The 19,170-nt window shown below is 41.9% G+C and overlaps 1 protein-coding gene across 2 annotated transcripts in view; it reads right to left on the bottom strand.

Annotated features, from left to right (window-relative positions):
- The window catches only part of TRIM9 (tripartite motif containing 9), a 71,645-nt gene that overhangs the window by 22,950 nt on the left and 29,525 nt on the right, over window positions 1–19,170 (bottom strand). Inside the window, exons 3-7 of one of the 2 annotated variants that reach the window (XM_032210248.1) lie at window positions 18,811–18,933; window positions 7,111–7,221; window positions 3,395–3,548; window positions 692–849; window positions 186–324 (exon numbers count right to left, since the gene is read on the bottom strand). In XM_032210248.1, the coding sequence (XP_032066139.1) occupies window positions 186–324; window positions 692–849; window positions 3,395–3,548; window positions 7,111–7,221; window positions 18,811–18,933 (685 nt within the window). Of the gene's footprint in view, window positions 1–185; window positions 325–691; window positions 850–3,388; window positions 3,549–7,110; window positions 7,222–18,810; window positions 18,934–19,170 lie in introns of both variants that reach the window. The other variant, XM_032210257.1, reaches the window with a different exon arrangement.

Here is a 19,170-nt window from a genome sequence, read left to right as displayed (position 1 = left end):
TGAGATTTTTTTTCAAACACCCCCCCCCCCCCACACACACATTTGCAGTGATGATACCTAATTGGGTAAAGAAATGTCTGCAAGCAAACAACCAAGCTCAGAGAGCACCAAAGATTCAATCATTCAACCCTGAGCTACATACAGTATATTCTCTTTTGTTGAAAAGCCTTCCAATCAGAACTCACCCTCTGAAGTCTGCAGGACCAATGTCTTGCTGTAGGGGCTGACTCCTGTCTTGTTGAAGGCCTTTACCCGAGCACTGTAAGTGCTGTTGAAGTGCAGACCATCCACAGTGCACATTGTCTCCTTCCCAACGTAAACCTCCTAAACACAAAACACACAAATTTGCCTTGTAGTGGGTCAGATTACTTCTCTTCCAATTTGTCAAGTTCTGATTACTCTGTCTGGTAGTAATTCTCCCAAATAGCAGCAGACGTCATGTTTCCCAACACAGCATTCTTAAATTTGGAAATATAAGGGGCAAAACTAGCCTTCCATAACTTGCTGTCTCTCTGGAGTACAATTGCGAGCAGAAGGCTGGATTAGATTTTTGCATTAGAGGTAAGCTAATTTTTCCAGGTCAAGGGTGACACTTGGAGCTCCAACTCAAACATAGTTTAACTGGGTTTTGTTCATCAGGTAGCCAAATTATTTTCCAGATTCACGTCACGTTTCTTTATGAATTGCTTACCCTGAACTGGCCACCATTCCCATCATCCAGTTCCAAGATGTATCCTTCCACCTGCACTGTGGACAGAGGTGGCTGCTTCCACGACAATGTGGCACTGTTGTTATGGGTACAACATTCTTCCAGTTGAAGGATTGGTGGTGCTGGCACTGGGGAGGAAGCTAAACAGAAATTAGTGTAACCCCGACTTCTACCTCCAGCCAAGATGCAAATTGCGGCTTCTGGATTCTGCAAGAGTGAGCTTGGTCTTGGAGGAGAGATCCAAGAATATTTCACTTAATAGCAAAGATATGCAAGGAGAATATTTCATCTGGAATATTTCATCTGGAGAACATCAACAAATGCTCTGTGTTGCTGCAAAACTCTGTCTATATATCATATTTTGATATGCCTTTATTGAACAAGGCTATATCATATTTTGATATGCCTTTATTGAACAAGGCTACATCATTCTGAAGCCTCTCTTGGAAGTTTAGAAAGAGGCTAACTTCCATGAGCCAGCAAGTTGTGAGCAAAAGAATTTGGGCACATACACCAACTCAGCTAAAAATGTTTTAATCTGAGAGCAAGTCTAGAAATTAACAGCTTCAGAAAGTTCATGAAACATGTTTGTTAATTCTGAGAAAACAAGCTAAAGCCTACTTTCATTTTCTAATTTTTAGAGTGTTAGATTGTTGATTCAAACCATGTTTGAAGATAGTTTTCAATTTTTTCTTTACTTGGCAGCCCCGCCTGTTGTGGTTCATTGTGTGCTGGTACAAAGGCAGCACAAGATCAAAGAAAGAATGTGATTGAAGATATGGATGCAGAAACATAAAAGGGCAAATAAAGAAGTCCCAGTGATATATTTCCTTTCTCCCCATCAGAGAAAAAAACAATGGAATTCAGAGTGGTAAAATCTTTGTATGCCCAACGCTATAGCAAAAAAGCTTGGAAGAAAAATATACACATTTAGTATTCTGAGAAACTGATTTTTTTTTAATGAATGTGACACTTCCTAGGTTGCTGAGCTGTTGACTACAATTAAGCCATCCAACAATATAAGATTTATAGTAGCAAGCTCATCCTGTTAAAATCTCCAAACTCGGAGCTTTCAGAATTGTTCTTAACTGTTTCTTAATAGATGAAAAAGCTCGGGGCAGTCCTGGCTAATATTTGGGAAGAAGGCTGCCAGGGGAAACCTGAGGTTAGGTGAGACTGGGATGGCTTTCTTTTAATGATGTTGCCACCCCCTTGCAATCTTATTTGGAGATCAATTACAAAAGGGAAATAAGTTTCAGAAGTAATCAATTTTACTTCCAATGAAAGTTCCCAACCTCTCCAAAGATTCTACCATTGAAATTCAGTAGCAAATCCCAAATTATTTACATATATTTTTTTATTAATTATCTGTGGAAACAAGAGAGCAAATCCCAAATAATGATGAAATTTCTTATTGGTTTCCAAAATAAGATGTGTAAGCCACTAGTTTGATTTAACTCATCTCAAGTGAGTAAAAACCAAAATCCCACACAGGATGGACTTTGTCCCTTTACACAATAGGATATCTCAGCTCTGGATGGTTAGATTCAGTTATGTTATTCTGACCATCCACAGCTGAGACATCCTAGAAGGAGAAACATCCAGCTGTTGATACATATATCTATTACATAAATCCTGTTAATATATTACAAGATTTGTTTGGTCCAGCGGTTAAGCCATTGGATTAGAATTAAGAAGACCTGAGTTCTAGTCCAGCCTCAAGCATGGAAGCTAACTAGGAGAACTTCAGGCAGTCATTTTCACCTTAAGGAAAATGCAGTGGTAAATAATTTCCAAAACTTCTTTCTAGGTAGTCTTGTCCATGTAATTGCCAGGAATTAAGACTGATGCAATATATATATAGTGTTTCACCAAAAATAACACAGGGTCTTTTGACCCCTGAAATAAGTGCTTGGCCTTATTTTCGGGGAGGTCTTATTATTTTTGAGGCGCAGGAGGGGCAAGCCTGGTCACATCATGGTTGCTGCTTTGTTGCACTGCTGCAACAGCCAGGTAGGTCACTGGGCCTGCCATTCTTTTTGAGCTGGCCATTAACATGACAGAAAGGGCATGGTGGCTAGGGTTGCGGAAATGGCTGTTAAGTAAGGGCATGTGAGGTGCGTGGGGTGTTCCCCCTCCCTTTCCCCCCCTCCAGCCTCACCTTGTGTTGTTGTTTGCGCAGCAAGCAACCAGATGAAATGGGGACCGGTTGCGCATGCGCTTAAATATTTTTGAGGAGGGCTTATTTTGGGGGGAGGGCTAATTTTAGTGCATGCGCTCAAAAGCCCGATTGGTCTTATTATCCGGAGAGGTCTTATTTTCAGGGAAACAGGGTAGTTTATGTAATTATAATTAAGTGAGGCAGAAAAAAAAATCACATCTATTGGCCATATGTCCTCCATTGTGTTCCTGGTGGCCCAAGACCAGCCTAATTTCTTTCTGAGAACGGAATGAAGGCTATTGATAGGCAAACATTGGATTTGGAATCCAGATTAGACAGAGGGGATGAGGCCAAGAATGTGTGAGAGTAGGACACACATAATTCTTTCTCCCTTTCACTCTATTTAAATCTGTAGAACCTTTATTATTTTAATATACATTTAATTATATGGATATTTAGGATAGCTTTGGGTAGTACTTTAAGTCAATTGCCACTTTGAAAGCACAGAGATAAAATACATTTACATTTCATTTGCATGAAGTCGAGTTGGTGGATGGACTGCAACAAAGGGGCACTATCCAGGTTGAGGTCGAAGTCTGTGGTCATCCTTGGGGAGAGTGTCCCTTTCCCCCACTGATCCTCAGTCAGGTGCACCCTTCGTATCAGTGCATCAGAAATCTATTGAGAAGGAAAAGCCAAGAATCAATGTGCACCATAGTCAGATTTATGCATAGATCTCTGTGAGAATCCTCTGGGAAGATAATAGCAATAGCACTTAGACTTATATACCGCTTCATAGGGCTTTACAGCCCTCTCTAAGCAGTTTACAGAGCCAGCACATTGCCCCCAACAATCTGGGTTGTCATTTTATTCACCTCGGAAGCATGGAAGGCTGAGTCAACCTTGAGCCATTCAGAATCGAACTCCTGGCAGTGAGCAATGAGTTAGTCTGCAATACTGCATTCTAACCACTGTGCCACCATGGCTTATAAACCTCAATTGATAATGCAAAATTCATGTTCAATCTCAGTATGTTCCTGGTTGCACCTAAGCCTACATGAGAACTTGAGAATTTGCCCCTATTAATCAGAGGTGGGTTCCTACCAGTTCGCACCTATTCGGTAGAACCGGTTCGTCAAATCTACTGAACCGGTTAGAAGAGGTTCCACCAGTGGACCCGGAAAGCAGGCCACACCTACAGAAGAGGTTCCAAAAATTTTTGAAACCCACCACTGGTCCTTGGATATGATTATTCTACACTATCATGCTCATATTTATAAAACTCAGTGCCTCTGTGAAAGGTAAGGATGACTACTGCGTTTGTGGTGCAATCAGAACATTGCGTGTGTTGAAGTTGTTTTAACGCAAACCAAAGATGCCTTTTAAAAAACAAGTTTACATCATATTCTTATGCATGCCAGTGCTGTGTGTGAGGTAATTTAAGGTGGTTCTGACAAGTGTCGTCGCCATCTTCATATCCGGTCACATGAGCGGCAAGCCACTCCCATCTGGTCACATGGGCAGCAAGCCACTCCCACAAAGGAGGCCACAACCACAGAGTAGGTTCGAACAATTTTTGAAACCCACCACTGCTATTAATGGAATAAATAAATATGAGTGTTGCTTATCTCCCAAAGGGGAAACAATGCATTACAATTCCCATTATCCCCTGACAACCGACCTATGGTAGGTCAGACGTTATTGAAGCTGATGACATTCCACATCATGTGTGGTTTTATGCATTGGAGAGAAACAATGATGAAAAAGGCATACACTATAAGTGGTGTTGTCCATATATGAGATTAATGTAAAGCTTAACAATTCCAACATGTTTTGATCTCATGTTAACTCACTAGGGGAAATGTTAATTTCACCAAAAGGGATCAAACTTTAAGAATCTGTTGCTTCAAAAAAGCTCATGAAGGACGTAGCTTGAAATCAGTCAGTCAATCAGTACAGTAGCTACCACATATAGATGTGCAAGGTAATGATGCAGTGAGATCTTCATTTAATTAATTAAACTTGAGTATCTTGGGGATACTCTATGGAGATTTTCAATCATCATAGACTTTGGTCATGGTTGTCCCGAAGATGCTTTTCAAAAGGCAAGTGGACTTGCTGTCATGCCTTTTCTTTTGGACTTTAGGCTTTCTACTGTTTATTTTCTATTATGGGAAAATGGGAGGGGAATTATATGGAGTTGGGGATGATATGTAGACATAATAACATTCTTCTTAGAAAGCCAAGGCCATCCTTGTCTCTGCACCTGGCCGGAACTGGATGGGTGGAAGCTGCCAGAGTGGCAGTGGAAGATTGGACCATTTGATGGACTTGTGGGTGTGGGGGCAGGATCTTGAAGTTTCAACTGGGTGGGAAAACCTGGAAGTTAAATATGATTTAATTTGGGATGTTATTTTGAACCCTGACAATTGCCTTTTCAAAAGCACCTTTGGGACGACTTGAGGATTTTTGTTTAGCCATATATAGAACCAGACTTTTGAGGGGAGAAGGGAAGGCAGGGGTGGGCTTCAATAATTTTAGCATGGGATTCTCTGCCTGATTGCTGGGTGGGTGTGGTTATGGTGGGCATGGCCTAGTCGGCCTCCTGCACCACGGCAGGGAGGAGGGTGCTTTTGACCTCCCTGGGTTCCAGGGGCTTTCCAGTCCATTTCCAGCCTTCCGAAACTTCTGGTAGGCCCATTTTTTGCCCTCCCTGAGCCTCCACGCATGCCCTGCACTTACCTGCATCCAAAATGGGCCACGTGGGGATTCCTGGGATGAGATGGGAGGAGTGGGCTGAGCCAGCCAGGAGTGGGATTTGCGGGTTTTCCGAACTGCACAGAATCTTAGCTAGAGGTTCTCCCGAACCCCTGTGAATCTCCATCAGCCCACCCCTGAGGGGAGGTACAAATGAACTCCCTATAGCCAACCACTTTTTCCTATGTAGTTCATTCTGTCCATATTTGAGATTAAGATCTATATGGCCATTTTGTTTTTCACCCTTACCACCAGTCACATTGAGGGGAGGGAGAACCTAAAAATGATTGATGTAGACCCTCATGATGTCATCATGGCTTTAATTTGTGGGGCTTTTATTCTCATGAATGGGGCTGGAAATATCAGCCTCTCAGTATCTTTTGTGGTTTCTAGGAGGTCAGAAAAATTGATTAGGGGTTTACTGATCAAATCATCCAAAGATTATCTACTGATCTGCCACACTTCCCAAGAAGATGAAGAACCTTCTTGGATGAGAAGTGAAATGTCTTCAAAGGAAAAGCAGAATGTCCAGTTGCTTTTTTGGAGAAAAAAGCACCTTTCGGACAATCATGACCTGGATGACTGAGAATCTCCATAGCAACCTTCCATAAAATACTCACAGAGAGGGATTTTATTCATTTTCCTAAACTGCAAGGAGGAAAGAACAGGGTGATCCCCCCCCCAAAAAGGAGTCAAAATGGTGATCCTAATTATGCAATTGAAGCTCTGCTCCTTTTCTATCATGACCCAGTTAGCAATAGCACTTAGACTTATATACCACTTCATAGTGCTTTACAGCCCTCTCTAAGCGATTTACAGAGTCAGCGTATTGCCCCCAACAATCTGGGTCCTCATTTTACCAACCTTGGAAGGATGGAAGGCTGAGCCAACTTTGAGCCTGGTGAGATTCGAACTGCCAAATTGCAGGCAACTGGCAGGCACCAGAAGTAGCCTGCAATACTGGACTCTAACCATTTTGCCACTGTGGCTCAGGTAAAAAGGGACATGGTTTTAATTCTAATTCTTGACAGAATGTCTTAAATACTTAAAAAGACTAAGTAGTTTATTTTCTCAAGCCAACTCCATTGTTATTTCTCTTCTCAAGGTATTATCCCTTTAAATAATTTCTCTTCCTGAGTGCAACTTCTTGTAAGATAGAAAATTAATCCAAGCAGGGTGCAAATAAGGAGCGAATTGTAATGACTTCCAACTGAATTCAATGGGAAATAGATTTAGGTGTTTGGGGAGATGCATTAAAGCTATCTTGTCAAAGTACCCTGAGTAGCATAGCCTTCCCCCCATTTTCATATATTCCTGCCTCAACAAATGGGCCGATAAGTTTCCATTCTATTCCATAGGAAATTGTTGCGTCATCGTGGAATGGGCCCTTTTGAAACCGTTACTCAGCTCACAGTGGGCGCGAAGCCATGAGAAGAGCCAATCCATACTTCCCTAACTGGAAAGAAAAAGAAAAACCAGTCACCTGCAAGAATCCACTGGGGTCATTCTCTTTGATGACCTCCAGACAGTATTCCATCAGCCCCGTTGTCTGGCGCAGCTTCACTGTGCAGTGAGAGATCTGATCACGTACCACCTGCAATAAAATACAGAAATGATAAAGACCTGCTTAGACCAGGTAGAGATGCTTTTGCAGATAAGAACCATGCCTGGAGAATTTGGGGAAGTATTCTGGCCAGAAACGCAATGGATCACTTATTCCTCACTGCTCCTCAGCTGATTTTGCTGGGTGCCTCAAAGTCTAAGAAACCTTAAGGGCTTGGAATAGTAATTCTGCCAAACACCACACAGTCTGCTTAATTCTAGACCTACACAAAACCACAACCTCTTCCTCGAGCCACAGTATTTGTTAATGTGCTTGGAGGCAACAATGTGCAACCCTGATGGAATTTGACAGCAGCCCTGATAGGCATTCGGAGTATATGGGGGTTAACCATCCTGTTGCCAGTGATTCTGTTTTAACAATTGTTTCTCCCATAAACAGAGGAACAAATAAATTGGCTGCATTCTTATTAAGGCATCAAAGGATTTTTATGGCTTTGGTTCAGCATGTGGGGTGATTCTAGCCAATGATAATTTCATCAAAAATGATTAAATAAATCATAGCTTGGCAGTGTGTAAATCACTCTTAGGAGTGGAAAAGGGTGCTGGCATTTCTTCAACCACACTTTCTAGTTTTAGCATTGTCAAAACAAATTTCCAAAGTTGAGATCATCCAGAGGCCTAGTCAAGAGCTCAGCCCTTCCTCTATTCCACTGGGCACCACTAACAGAACTGGCATCAGTTATATTTCCTCGTAGGCAAGAATATTCAGGGACCTGTGCATTGGAGCAAAAGAAAGAGAGAGACCATCCCAACGCCATCTCTCAAACTATCAGAATCTTGCGTTCCAAACCTTCTGAGCTGACTCTTCATTTCCAGTTTCTACCTTCAGGGGCTGGAGAACTGTGGTGCATCTTTGCTCTTGAAGGGCAAATCTATCAACAGTAGCATCAAAAGCTTCTGGTTCATTATGCACAATGGAAACTTGGAGCAGGATTTAAATAAGCATTTTCAGGCTCTGACACTATAGAGCATTCGTGGTTGGAAGAAAAAGAGAGGTGTTGAAATCGGACCCTGAATCCGCTCCAGTTCTTCCACCTTCAATATTATATCCTAGTGTGGTTTTCTCCAAACATTCCAGAGGGCAAGAAACAGCTGATGATTCAGGATTAGGTTTGCAGTTCTCATTATATATGGGTGTGGCTAGCTCAATGTAACTTGTATTGGGGGGGGGGGCTGTGGTGGTCTGAGCGTTCTGCCAGCAAAAATGGGCTTGCAAGCTCTGTTTTCGGCTGTGATGGCCTCCTGCAACCCTCTGCCAGCAAAAACGGAGCTCGGGAGGGCTGCCTGCAGCCCTCAAGAGCTCCGTTTTCACTGGCAGAGGCACTGTGGGCCGGTCCTTTCCAGGGTGACCCGGAGCCAGATCTAAGCAGCCCATGGGCCGGATTCAGCCCCCAGGCCTTGAGTGTCACAACCCTGCTCTAGAATTTTACCAGATTCTCTCCTAAGATGTTTACCAAGCAAATGCTTTTACCAGATTAAATGAAAATAGGTAGAGAAGATGCAGGAGAAGTTCTCTCCCCAACATTAGATGTGCTGTTGAACAGCTAAATAAATAATGCCAATAGGAAGCCATAGGAACTACTCCAAATATTACATGGGTCCAGTCAGGGATGGGTTCAAGCAGGATATTACTGCCGATTCACTCATGGACGTGCTTTGCATGTGCATGCGCAGTGCAATAAAAATTGTTCTGCGCATGTGCAGAAGCAAAAAACAAGATGGCGGTGCCTATGGCACCACACGGAGAACCGGTTCGGGGGCGTGGCAGGCCTGGGTCGCTGCCGGTTCCAGTGATCCAGGCTGCCAAACCACTATTGGTTCGGCCGAACTGGTCAGAACCGGTAGGAACCCACTACTGGGCCCAGTGGCTTAGTGGAAGAGAAGGTTGGACTAGAAGACCTCCAAGGTCCCTCCAACTCTATTATTCTGGAAGGGTACTGGCCAAACCCAACTTAAGAAAGGAAGCCAGCCACCCCATCAATTCCTTCCCCTTTCCTGTACTGCTGAGCGGGAGTTTGCTGGGAGTATTGTTCCTAGCCTTGAAACCAGAAAAGGGAAGGGAGCTATATCTCACACTGGCTTCTCTTAAGGGATTTCACAGGAAAGTAGAAATGCTTCAGCTAGGGATGGCACTCTGCATTGTAATTTAATTCCACAGTTGGCCACTAGAGGGACTCATGCGACATCTTCAATTCTGACCCTCAGGAACATGTGGAAGCCACATGTTTAAGTCTTTCAGGATTAGGGACAGCTTTTCCCTGACCTCATTCTCACAAGGTGAATAACCCACTTGGCTGCTAGCCCAATCAAATCTCCCAATTGGCTATTGTAATAGCATGCAACCATTTTAATGAGTAAAAAAAATATAAGCCAGTGATGAATCTTACAAGGTTCTCATTGAATATTTCAACTGGGGGGAAAAAAGGAAAATACAGTGACTTTTTGGCTTAGTCTCCATTCTATTTCATATCTGATCTGAAAAGCATGCTGTTGGGTAAGTTCTGTCTTGATCAAGTTTTGATCCTGATTGCCATACTGGTTGCCGAAGCGAAATAGAAAATACAAGGTTTTCACTGCATTTTCCTTTTACTCTGATCTCTTAGAAACAGACAAGAAAGAAATGTTCTTTTTTTTTAACCATCACACTACTTAGAATGCTGCTCTAGAAAGAAAAGGCAGCCTGCAGTGTAAGATCATAGCTATGTTTTAGGAAAGAAATATTCTATTATCTCCTTATGTTCTTAAAGCTTTAAGCTGAGCTTCCTTGTTCTCCCCAGATAATGTCATCATTATTCCCTTGTTTACTCACAGTTCACATTTTCAGAATGCCACTGGAGGAATCACCATCTGCTATACATTGCCCAAATGTATGCATCTCAGGGAGATCGTTAACTAATTAAAGGTGCATCTCTATGCTTTTTAAATTGTATCTCATGATGATAAAGATAAAGGTTCCCCTTGCACATATGTGCTAGTCGTTCCCAACTCTAAGGGGCAGTGCTCATCTCCATTTCAAAGCCGAAGAACCAGTACTGTCGGAAGAAGTTTCCGCGGTCATGTGGCCAGCATACTAACTGCCGAAGATGCACGGAACGCTGTTACTTTCTCACCAAAGGTGGTCCCTATTTTTCTACTTGCATTTTTTACATGATTTCGAACTGCTAGGTTGGCAGAAGCTGGGACAAGTAACAGGAGCTGACTCCGTTATGTGGCATTGGGATTCAAACCGCTGAACTGCTGACCTTCTGATCGACAAGCTCAGCATCTTAGCCACTGAGCCACTGGGCCCCTTTATCTCATGATGATAGAAACCCCAAATTCAGTATATCATGTGAAGACATCCAGGCAACATAGTGAGGGAAGCCACCCCTCCTGGAAGAATGAAATATTTTGAGAAATATTTAAAAAGGCAGAATCTTATATTTCCCTAAAGGAGAAACATATTTTTAAAGACAGAAAGCAGCCCCCAAGTCTTTCTTAATAGCTCCAGCAGGACTGGGCCAATCTTATCTACAAGACAAAAGACCTTCAGCTCCAGGATGATGGGATTAAGACATGACCCTCCAGGACATAATAGGATTAACCCACTGCTATCCAGCAACAGAGCTCACTGCATTGTACAAACTCCTAAGGACATTGCCTCCAAACTTAATTCAGACGACCAATACAACTGGCTATGACCCCTACAACAGCCAATCGAATAACATGTTCTTGCACAGGAACAGGAAGCTCAAGTGCAAGCCCAAGAGAAGGTATAAAAACCCCTCACTCTCAACTCCATGGGGTCAGCTGCACCAGAGAACCATGTGCTTGGTGATTCTGCTTCATCACTAACCATTTTTCCAATCAGCCTCCATGTTTCCAATGTCTTTCTCCCAGCTTGGAACTGAACCGGATGGCTATTTCTTCCAACAAGAGCATGTTAAGCAACCCCTGCCTTAGCATGATGGCTGAACCAATTTTCAAAGTCATTTGCTATTAGTCTAGCTGGGCCAGATGAGCCAGCATTAGGGAATTCTTCCATTAGTAACAGGCACTTAACAATCATTGGAGAAATGCCAAATATGGAAAACCTAGCTTTTCAAAACATCTCTCGTCATCCTTTTTTTAAATGTTTATTGATGCAAGCAGTATTCTATGAGCAAAGCAAATGCCAAAGCTGTGGCTATCATCCATCTTCATTTTTCCAGTATGACTCCTAAATCAAAGCCCAGAGGCATTCTGGGAGCAATAAGGAATTAGACAATCATAGCCTTGGGTTACGAGTGACACTCTGCTGACTTTCTGAATAAGAAAGAAACAAAGCTACCCATCTACCAGAGGTGGCATTCAGCAGGTTCTGACCAGTTCTGGAGAACCGGTAGCAGAAATTTTGAACAAGCAGAAGTTTGGAGAACTGGTAAATACCACCTCTGGCTGGCCCCGCCCCCATCTATTCTGTCTCCCAAGTCCCAGCTGATCAGGAGAGAATGGGGATTTTGTAGTATCCTTCCCCTGCCACGCCCACCAAGCCACGCCCGTAGAACTGTTAGTAAAAAAAATTAATCCCTCCACTGAACCAATTCCTAGTAATAATAATGGACACTTTATCACTGCATTGGGCCAGGCTAAACATAGCAAGTTGACCTTTGGTTGGTTTTCCTGTTACCAAAGTGTTAATCTGCATGGAAATTGTTCAGCTGGATTAAGTGCACCCAATCAAGGGTAACGTGAGAAGCACCACCACATTTTTAAACTCTTTGACCAAGTCACATAACCCACTCAATTAGCGCATCCTCAAGTACACACATTGTGCAAACATCATCACTGAATCAGCGGCAGCGCAGGACAGGTTAGCCTTCTCCCCAAACCGTCCTGAATTCATTTTGGATTAAACTCCTCCCCTTGTCAACTGTGTCATTCGAACACCGTGACTCACTAAATAAAAGTGGCCTAATTTCCAACCTCCACTCTAACCACTTTTCCAAGAAAAGGCAGGAAAAAATAAACACACCAAGGCTTGAGGTACAATACCACTGGCATCCCAGAACCCACCTCTCATAAATATTAATTAGCTGCAGCAATCTGGCCATGCCCACTGCTGCCTGTCCAGTCAATGCAGAAGGAAGGAACTGGTTGGGAATCTCTTGACAGGTAGATTTTGGAAGTGCTCTGGGTTTGGAACCAGGTGACTTTAGTTTTTGATATGTACTGGCAGAACTACCAATAAGGAAAACTGGCCAAGTTAATGGCAACAAGGTTAAGTCTAGTTTAATGAAAAGAAGGGCTAGGGGAGATATAGCAGTGTTCCAATATCTCAGGGGCTGCCACAAAGAAGAGGGCGTCAAGCTATTCTCCAAAGCACCTGATAGTAGAACAAGAATGGGTGGAAACTAATCAAGGAGAGAAGCAACTTAGAACTAAGGAGAAATCTCCTGACAATTAGAAACATTAATCAGTGGAACAACTTGCCTCCAGAAGTTGTGAATTCTCCAACACTGGGAGTTTTTAAAGAAGATGTTGGATAACCATTTGTCTGAAGTGGTGTAGGGTTTCCTGCCTAAGAAGGGGTTGGACTAGAGACCTTCACGGTCCCTTCCAACTCTGTTATTCTATTCTATTCTATTCTATTCTATTCTATTCTATTCTATTCTATTCTATTCTATGTCTGCCGTCTGATATGGCCTTCCTGTATGTGAAGTTCTTTGGAAGCTTTGTCCAGATGCCATCTGAATGGAAGTGAGCGACCACCACCGGCAAGAAGAGATTCTCAGTGATGGCACCTGACTTTGAAATTTTTCCCCCCAGAGAAGAGGTTTGCCCTTGTTTTGCACTATTACAGAAAATACCCCCTTTTTTCCATATCTATTAAATAATGTTACTTTCTGTAAATTGGTTTTTATGCCGCTTTTCTGTCTTTTTATTTGATACTGGCTTGCATTTTGCCAAGTTTTTATTGATTGGCTTTTGTTTTTAAAATTATAAAACTACTCAGGAAGCAAGTGATAAATCTTGTAATAATAATAAATGCCAAACATGTTATCCACAGCCAAAACATTTGAATACATCAACAGAAGGATACCAGCAATTTATTTCACCAACCACAGGGCTAATCAACATGTCTGTATGTACTCTTGAGTTGAATTTAAGTCCTGGGAACCACAGGGACATAACTATGCAATTTTCTTGGCAACAATATTGAAGTAATTGATTAATTAGTCTACAGCCCTCCAGTTCCTTTTAGCCCTCACTCCTACCACACTCCAATCACTAACCAAGTCAAGTCCTGTTTAACATGGGAACTCAAACAAGGTTAGTTACATGTTACCACTTCCTGAGACCAATAAATCTGCATATGAAAGCAATTTACTGTTGTGTACATTTTTGCAAAATCTCCAGATTACTTCAGAGAAATAATCTCTTAGCTCTAAATGTCTTGATGACATTCTAAGTTGCTTAAAGAGTTGTACTTATGCTATCTGGCATCTCATTACTTTAATAGTGTCTCTGACAATAGAGAATCAATAATTTGGGTATATTGTGCACAGATCCTCTATTCTAGAGGAACCAAAAAAAAAACACGCAAGTCCCAAGCCATCCAAAACTGTACTCTAACTAAATGATGCTTATAAACCCAGCACATATGTTTGCATAATTGTGCCAAACTATGCATGATGCTTTTTATTGTTCTAGTTTATTATGCAAGGCACTGAATGGTTGTTTGGCAAAGCTCAGTGGTTGAGATGCTGAGCTTGTCAATCAGAAAGGTCAGCAGTTTGGCGGTTCGAATCCCTAGTACCATGTAATGGAGTGAGCTCCCGTTACTTCTCTCAGCTTCTGCCACCTAGCAGTTCGAAAGCACATAAAAAAATGCAAGTAGAAAAATAGGGACACCTTTGGTGGGAAGGTAACAGCTTTCCATGCACCTTCGGTGTTTAGTCATGCCGGCCACATGGCCACAGAGACGTCTTCGGACAGCACTGGCTCTTCGCCTTGAAATGGAGATGAGCACCGCCCCCTAGAGTTGGGAACAACTAGCACATATGTGCGAGGGGAACTTTATCTTTAATACCAGATTCTCTGAACTGAGAATTCTGAGAACATGGGAATGGGGAGAGAGATGATGAAACACCCATGGCGGCAACATCATGCCAATGCAACAAATTATGTACTTGTGCAGGAGAAAAGGAAATACTGTATTGCCACATTTATACAAGATTCCACTGCATGCATATTATTTTGGCCTCATTGCAGTTTGCTATGGATGCCATTGTATAGGAGTTGCAGTCTTAACATATTGGGACACACACACAACATGGTTTAATGTAGTTCATTTATTGTATCTTAGTATACTGGTGAACCCAGGCATCATGATTTGTAAATATGTTATGATTGCCTGTTGAGTAAATCCATCCAAATGTCCTTTATTTATTAAAGAAACCCCATAATTTGTCATTATGGGAGAACAAAGATATCAGTGACACAGACAAATGTCCTTCTGCACAGCAGCCAAACTCAGATTGCTAAGTTTTAAATGCCCCCTCTCTCTTTCTCTCCCTCCCTCCCTCCCCCGACAATCTCCCTCAATTCCGCCCCTTCTACTTCATTTCTCTCCACTCCCTTGCAATTCATCTCAGCACTTAACAAGCAAGTGGACCTAAGGTGATCTTCAAAATGTCCATCTGGGCATGAAGTTGCAAGGGAGATGATTAATGACTGAATCCCCTGCTAGCTAATTTTACTGAACAAGAGTCTGCCTGACAGCGGAAGGAGGAAGCTGTGGCATAAAGCCCAGCTCCCCACAGAAGAACCAAAAAACAGCTCTGTATGCAAGCAAGAAAAATGAGTTGATAAATGATCGGAGTTTGTCTTGTTCCTTTTAATTTCTACCCAGAGTCATTTTCTTTCCGTCTGAAAGGATAGCTACACCTGGATATCAAGTCAGTGCTTGATGCAAGAGCAGGAAAATTAAGACAATATATAATGGTATGATGTGGTGGCCTAGAGATGAAGACACTTGCCTCCCACTTGGAAGGTTGAGAGTTCAATCCTAGGCAGCGGCAGTTTTGTATCAGGGCGCAAAGAAAAAAATGTCTGCTGTGAACTCCACATAGGCATCAGGAAGGGGCATCTGGCCAGCAAACATTCAGCTCCATTCAGTCCATCCACCCCGAATAAGGGATAAAAGGGCCATAAAATAAAATAAATAAATAAATGGTAAAGACCTACCTGCATGTAAAAGAAGCCGAAATATAGAGAATGTTGTTTAGAGGCTGAGAACCGATAAGGGTTCCCAAAGAGCTTGGAAAGAAAAAACCTTGATCTGGTACTGAAGCTGTGTCATGTCCTTAGTAATATTATGGGAACATCACTGACCTCTTGAGTTTTAAAGATTTAATTGCCCAAATAAGGCTTTGTTTTCAAGTTGGAAATGATCAAGATCGATTCTCAAAAGGGCTAAAATATGTGTGTCAGTCTTGTCTTGTCTAACTGGGACCGCTTCAGGTGGGTTGGGCTGCAGCACCTTCATCCATAGTGAGATGTTTCTGCAAGATGTTATATGTGGAAGATTGGTCCATAGGGTTGAATGTTTTCTTTACACAACTGAATTCTTTCCAGCAGTAAAATATCTGAATTTTATTTTATAGCTAATAAGTAACAAACAAAGGGGATTTTAATAAACCAAAGAGGGAGACTTGATGTTTGTTGACTATGTGTGATTGTTGAGTTAATAATGCTGAAGGAAAGCCATTATTTCCAAGCATTTAAGAGACTACAAAGCTTATTAGCGGCTTTGCAGAATTAACTGTTTCTTTCTCCTATTCTCCTGTTGCAGTAGAATCAGGAAATACTCCACACCATCTATTTCCCTGATCTGACTAAGATGTACTAAACCATAGAATATCATAATTTATGCACTGGCAATATTCACACAAGACATTTTCCAATAATTAATTAACTTATTTAATTAATAAGTTTTAATTTAAATATAATTTACTTGACCTAATTTTCTGAATTCACACAAAAGACCTGAACCACAATTAACCACATAGTGTTTGCCAAACACACTGAATTACTGTTGTGGTTGGCTAATAGGTGAAGAGAAGAGCCTAAAGGCAGCAAAAATGGTCTGCCTTCACATGTTGTGATGATAACACTGATTATTGAATAAACCACAATTGGTTGGGTTTGTACAACATGTAAACGATATTAAAATTATAAAACACTAGCTGGATTCCTACATTAAACCACAAATTAAACAGTTCATATCAGTGGTGGGTTTCAAAAATTGTTCGAACCTACCCTGTGGGTGTGGCCTCCTTTGTGGGAGTGGCTTGCCACCCATGTGACCGAATGGGAGTGGCTTGCCGCCCATGTGACCAGATATGAAGATGCCGACGACACTTGTCAGAACCACCTTAAATTACCTCAGACACAGCACTGGCATGCATAAGAATATGAATGTAAACTTGTTTTTTAAAAGGCATCTTTGATTTGCGTTAAACAACTTCAACACCCACACTGTTCTGATTGCACCACAAATGCAGTAGTCATCCTTACCTTTCACAGAGGCACTGAGTTTTAATAAATATGAGCATGATAGTGTAGAATAATCATATCCAAGCCATGTTGGCTTAGCATGTTGTGGGAACTCAGAATCTATAGCCTATAAACCATGATTTAATGCTTTCTATGAATCCAGACAACCCTAACCTTAACCCTTCCCATAATACTAATTAAGAACATGGGCAACTCATTTGGACAGTCATTTGTCTGAAATGGTATAGGATCTCCTCCTTGATCAGGGAGTTGGACTAGAAGAATTCCAAAGTCCCTTCCAACTCTATTATTCTGTACTTCTGCTCTATAAAAGTATTTATACACTAAAATAGTGTTCAAATAACTAAAATTACTGGAATCCAGTTTAAGGAATCCTAAATACTGTGAGTGAAATGTCTCTGCATGCAAAGCAAGGAGACCTAGAACTCTTGGGTTAATTTTTTCCCCTGTCAACAAAAGACATCTGGGCCAACTGGCTGGAAAAGACCCCATGCTTTTTTGAATGCCAGGGTGAAAACCTATAATACCACTGACTCAATGCAGAGAAACTCTCTAGGATTGTCCTATTTGTCTTCCAATCTGCCATTAAACATCTCACAAATCCTTGTTTCTCCACAAGCAATCCTCTTCCATCAGTTCCCTCAGTCAGCCACAAACCTTTCCTCAAAGAGGGTCATCATAACGTTTTCACAGCAAATGTACATTGTGGCCAACCTGTTGCCTTTCCCTTTCAGATTTTCTCCTCTGGGTTTATCTGTTGCTGGTCCTTAGTGGCTACAGTGTCATCCCTCCCTCCCTTCATCCAAGGAGGTCTCTATGGCAACAGCTGCCATGGCAAATATTCAGGCCCTCCCTCACACGGACTCCTGCTAATTCATTTCGGCTCCTGCATTAGTCTGAGTGCTGCATAGCTATAAGGATCCTGATTTTTTTTCCCTGGTGGATTCAGAGGTACTTGGGAGGCAGAAGGAGCTGGACCAAAGCACTCTACTAAAGCATTAAACCAAGGAATAAGAGGAAATCAATACAGCCTTGCACGCTTCAGAGAGGATTTGGAAAAAGCCTTTGGACTGCACAAGATGAATGCAGCATCTTCTGCTGTTCATTAAACAAGCCTCAAAAAAGGTGCATTTCTTTAAACAAATGTAGTAACATTACATAGATTCCTGATGCAGAAGGCACTTTCTTTAATGGATTTGGAGTTGTTCCAAATATATACACTACATATGAATTTAGGAAAGTCCTAGGTGTTCAAATTGGAATGATGAAGAATACTGCAAGTGTACATAACACACACACAGAGACACACACACGGAGTATTCTTCATCTAACAGCAAATATTCCTATTTGAACACTTAGGATACAATGTGCTTGCTACTAATTAATTGAACAACATTTGTTCAATAACACAATGTTCTGGCTATGGAAGATAACCACAAATCAGCCCATGACCTATGATTGACTAGTTTGAACTACAGTGAACTCTGAACTTAGTCTGTGGCTGCTCTAAGACATCACAGATATTTATTTGGCTTTGATTTAGTGTATTGTGCAAACCATCTAATTGGGTTTGTTACCAATAAATATAGCATGGCTTAGCATAATGTATGAGTTCCAAAATGCTGTCTGAATGATTGATTGATCGATTGATTTTGTGCCTTCAAGTCAGTGTAGACTCTTAGCAATCAGCGGATAGATTTTTCTTCATGAGGATAAAATGTCTGCAGAAAAGGAAATGTTTATGCAAGGAACAGGAAATGAGAAAGCAATCCTATTGGAAAAGAGGGGTTTTTTTTGTCAGGTTTCCTACTGAGCCAGTAACATATAGCAGCATAGTTTTGGCCATTTTCAATAGGGCTGGCTGATTTATTCACCCATAAACTGCAACAGTATCTCACGGTGCCTGGCTTGACATACCTGGCACCTTACATGGACACAGAGGCATTTTTCTAGCCATGTTCACCAACCTCTTCCACCCGAGAACAGTTCGTTGCTTAAATTTCATTACCGCCAGACTTACCTTCAGTTTGTGCTCATGTTCTTTGTTGACCCGTGACAACAGCTGGGCTTTCCGTCTGTTGAGAGCATCAATAAGGGCATCACACTGGGCGACCAGGCAAGCTTCAAACTCCACGCTGTTCTCCTGCAATCAAAATAAAACACTCATCAGTCAAAGCAACAGGGAGGACTAAAAGCAGCTGACTTGTTGGGTTTGCCATCACAAGCGACTGATTTCACTCTTCCTACAACAACTTGAGATCTTCAGCCTCCTCTGGATTTTTTGAACTCTGGTCTCTTTGTTCTCTTCAGACTGCTTCTAGGAGCCATTCCTGCTGGGTTCACATATTGTGTCAGGCTAAGATAGATAGTTTCTGGCTCA

The sequence above is a fragment of the Thamnophis elegans genome, chromosome 1, assembly GCF_009769535.1.
Source record: "Thamnophis elegans isolate rThaEle1 chromosome 1, rThaEle1.pri, whole genome shotgun sequence".
Classification (NCBI taxonomy): Eukaryota; Metazoa; Chordata; class Lepidosauria; order Squamata; family Colubridae; genus Thamnophis; species Thamnophis elegans.
This window is presented reverse-complemented; position numbering and strand designations above follow the sequence as displayed.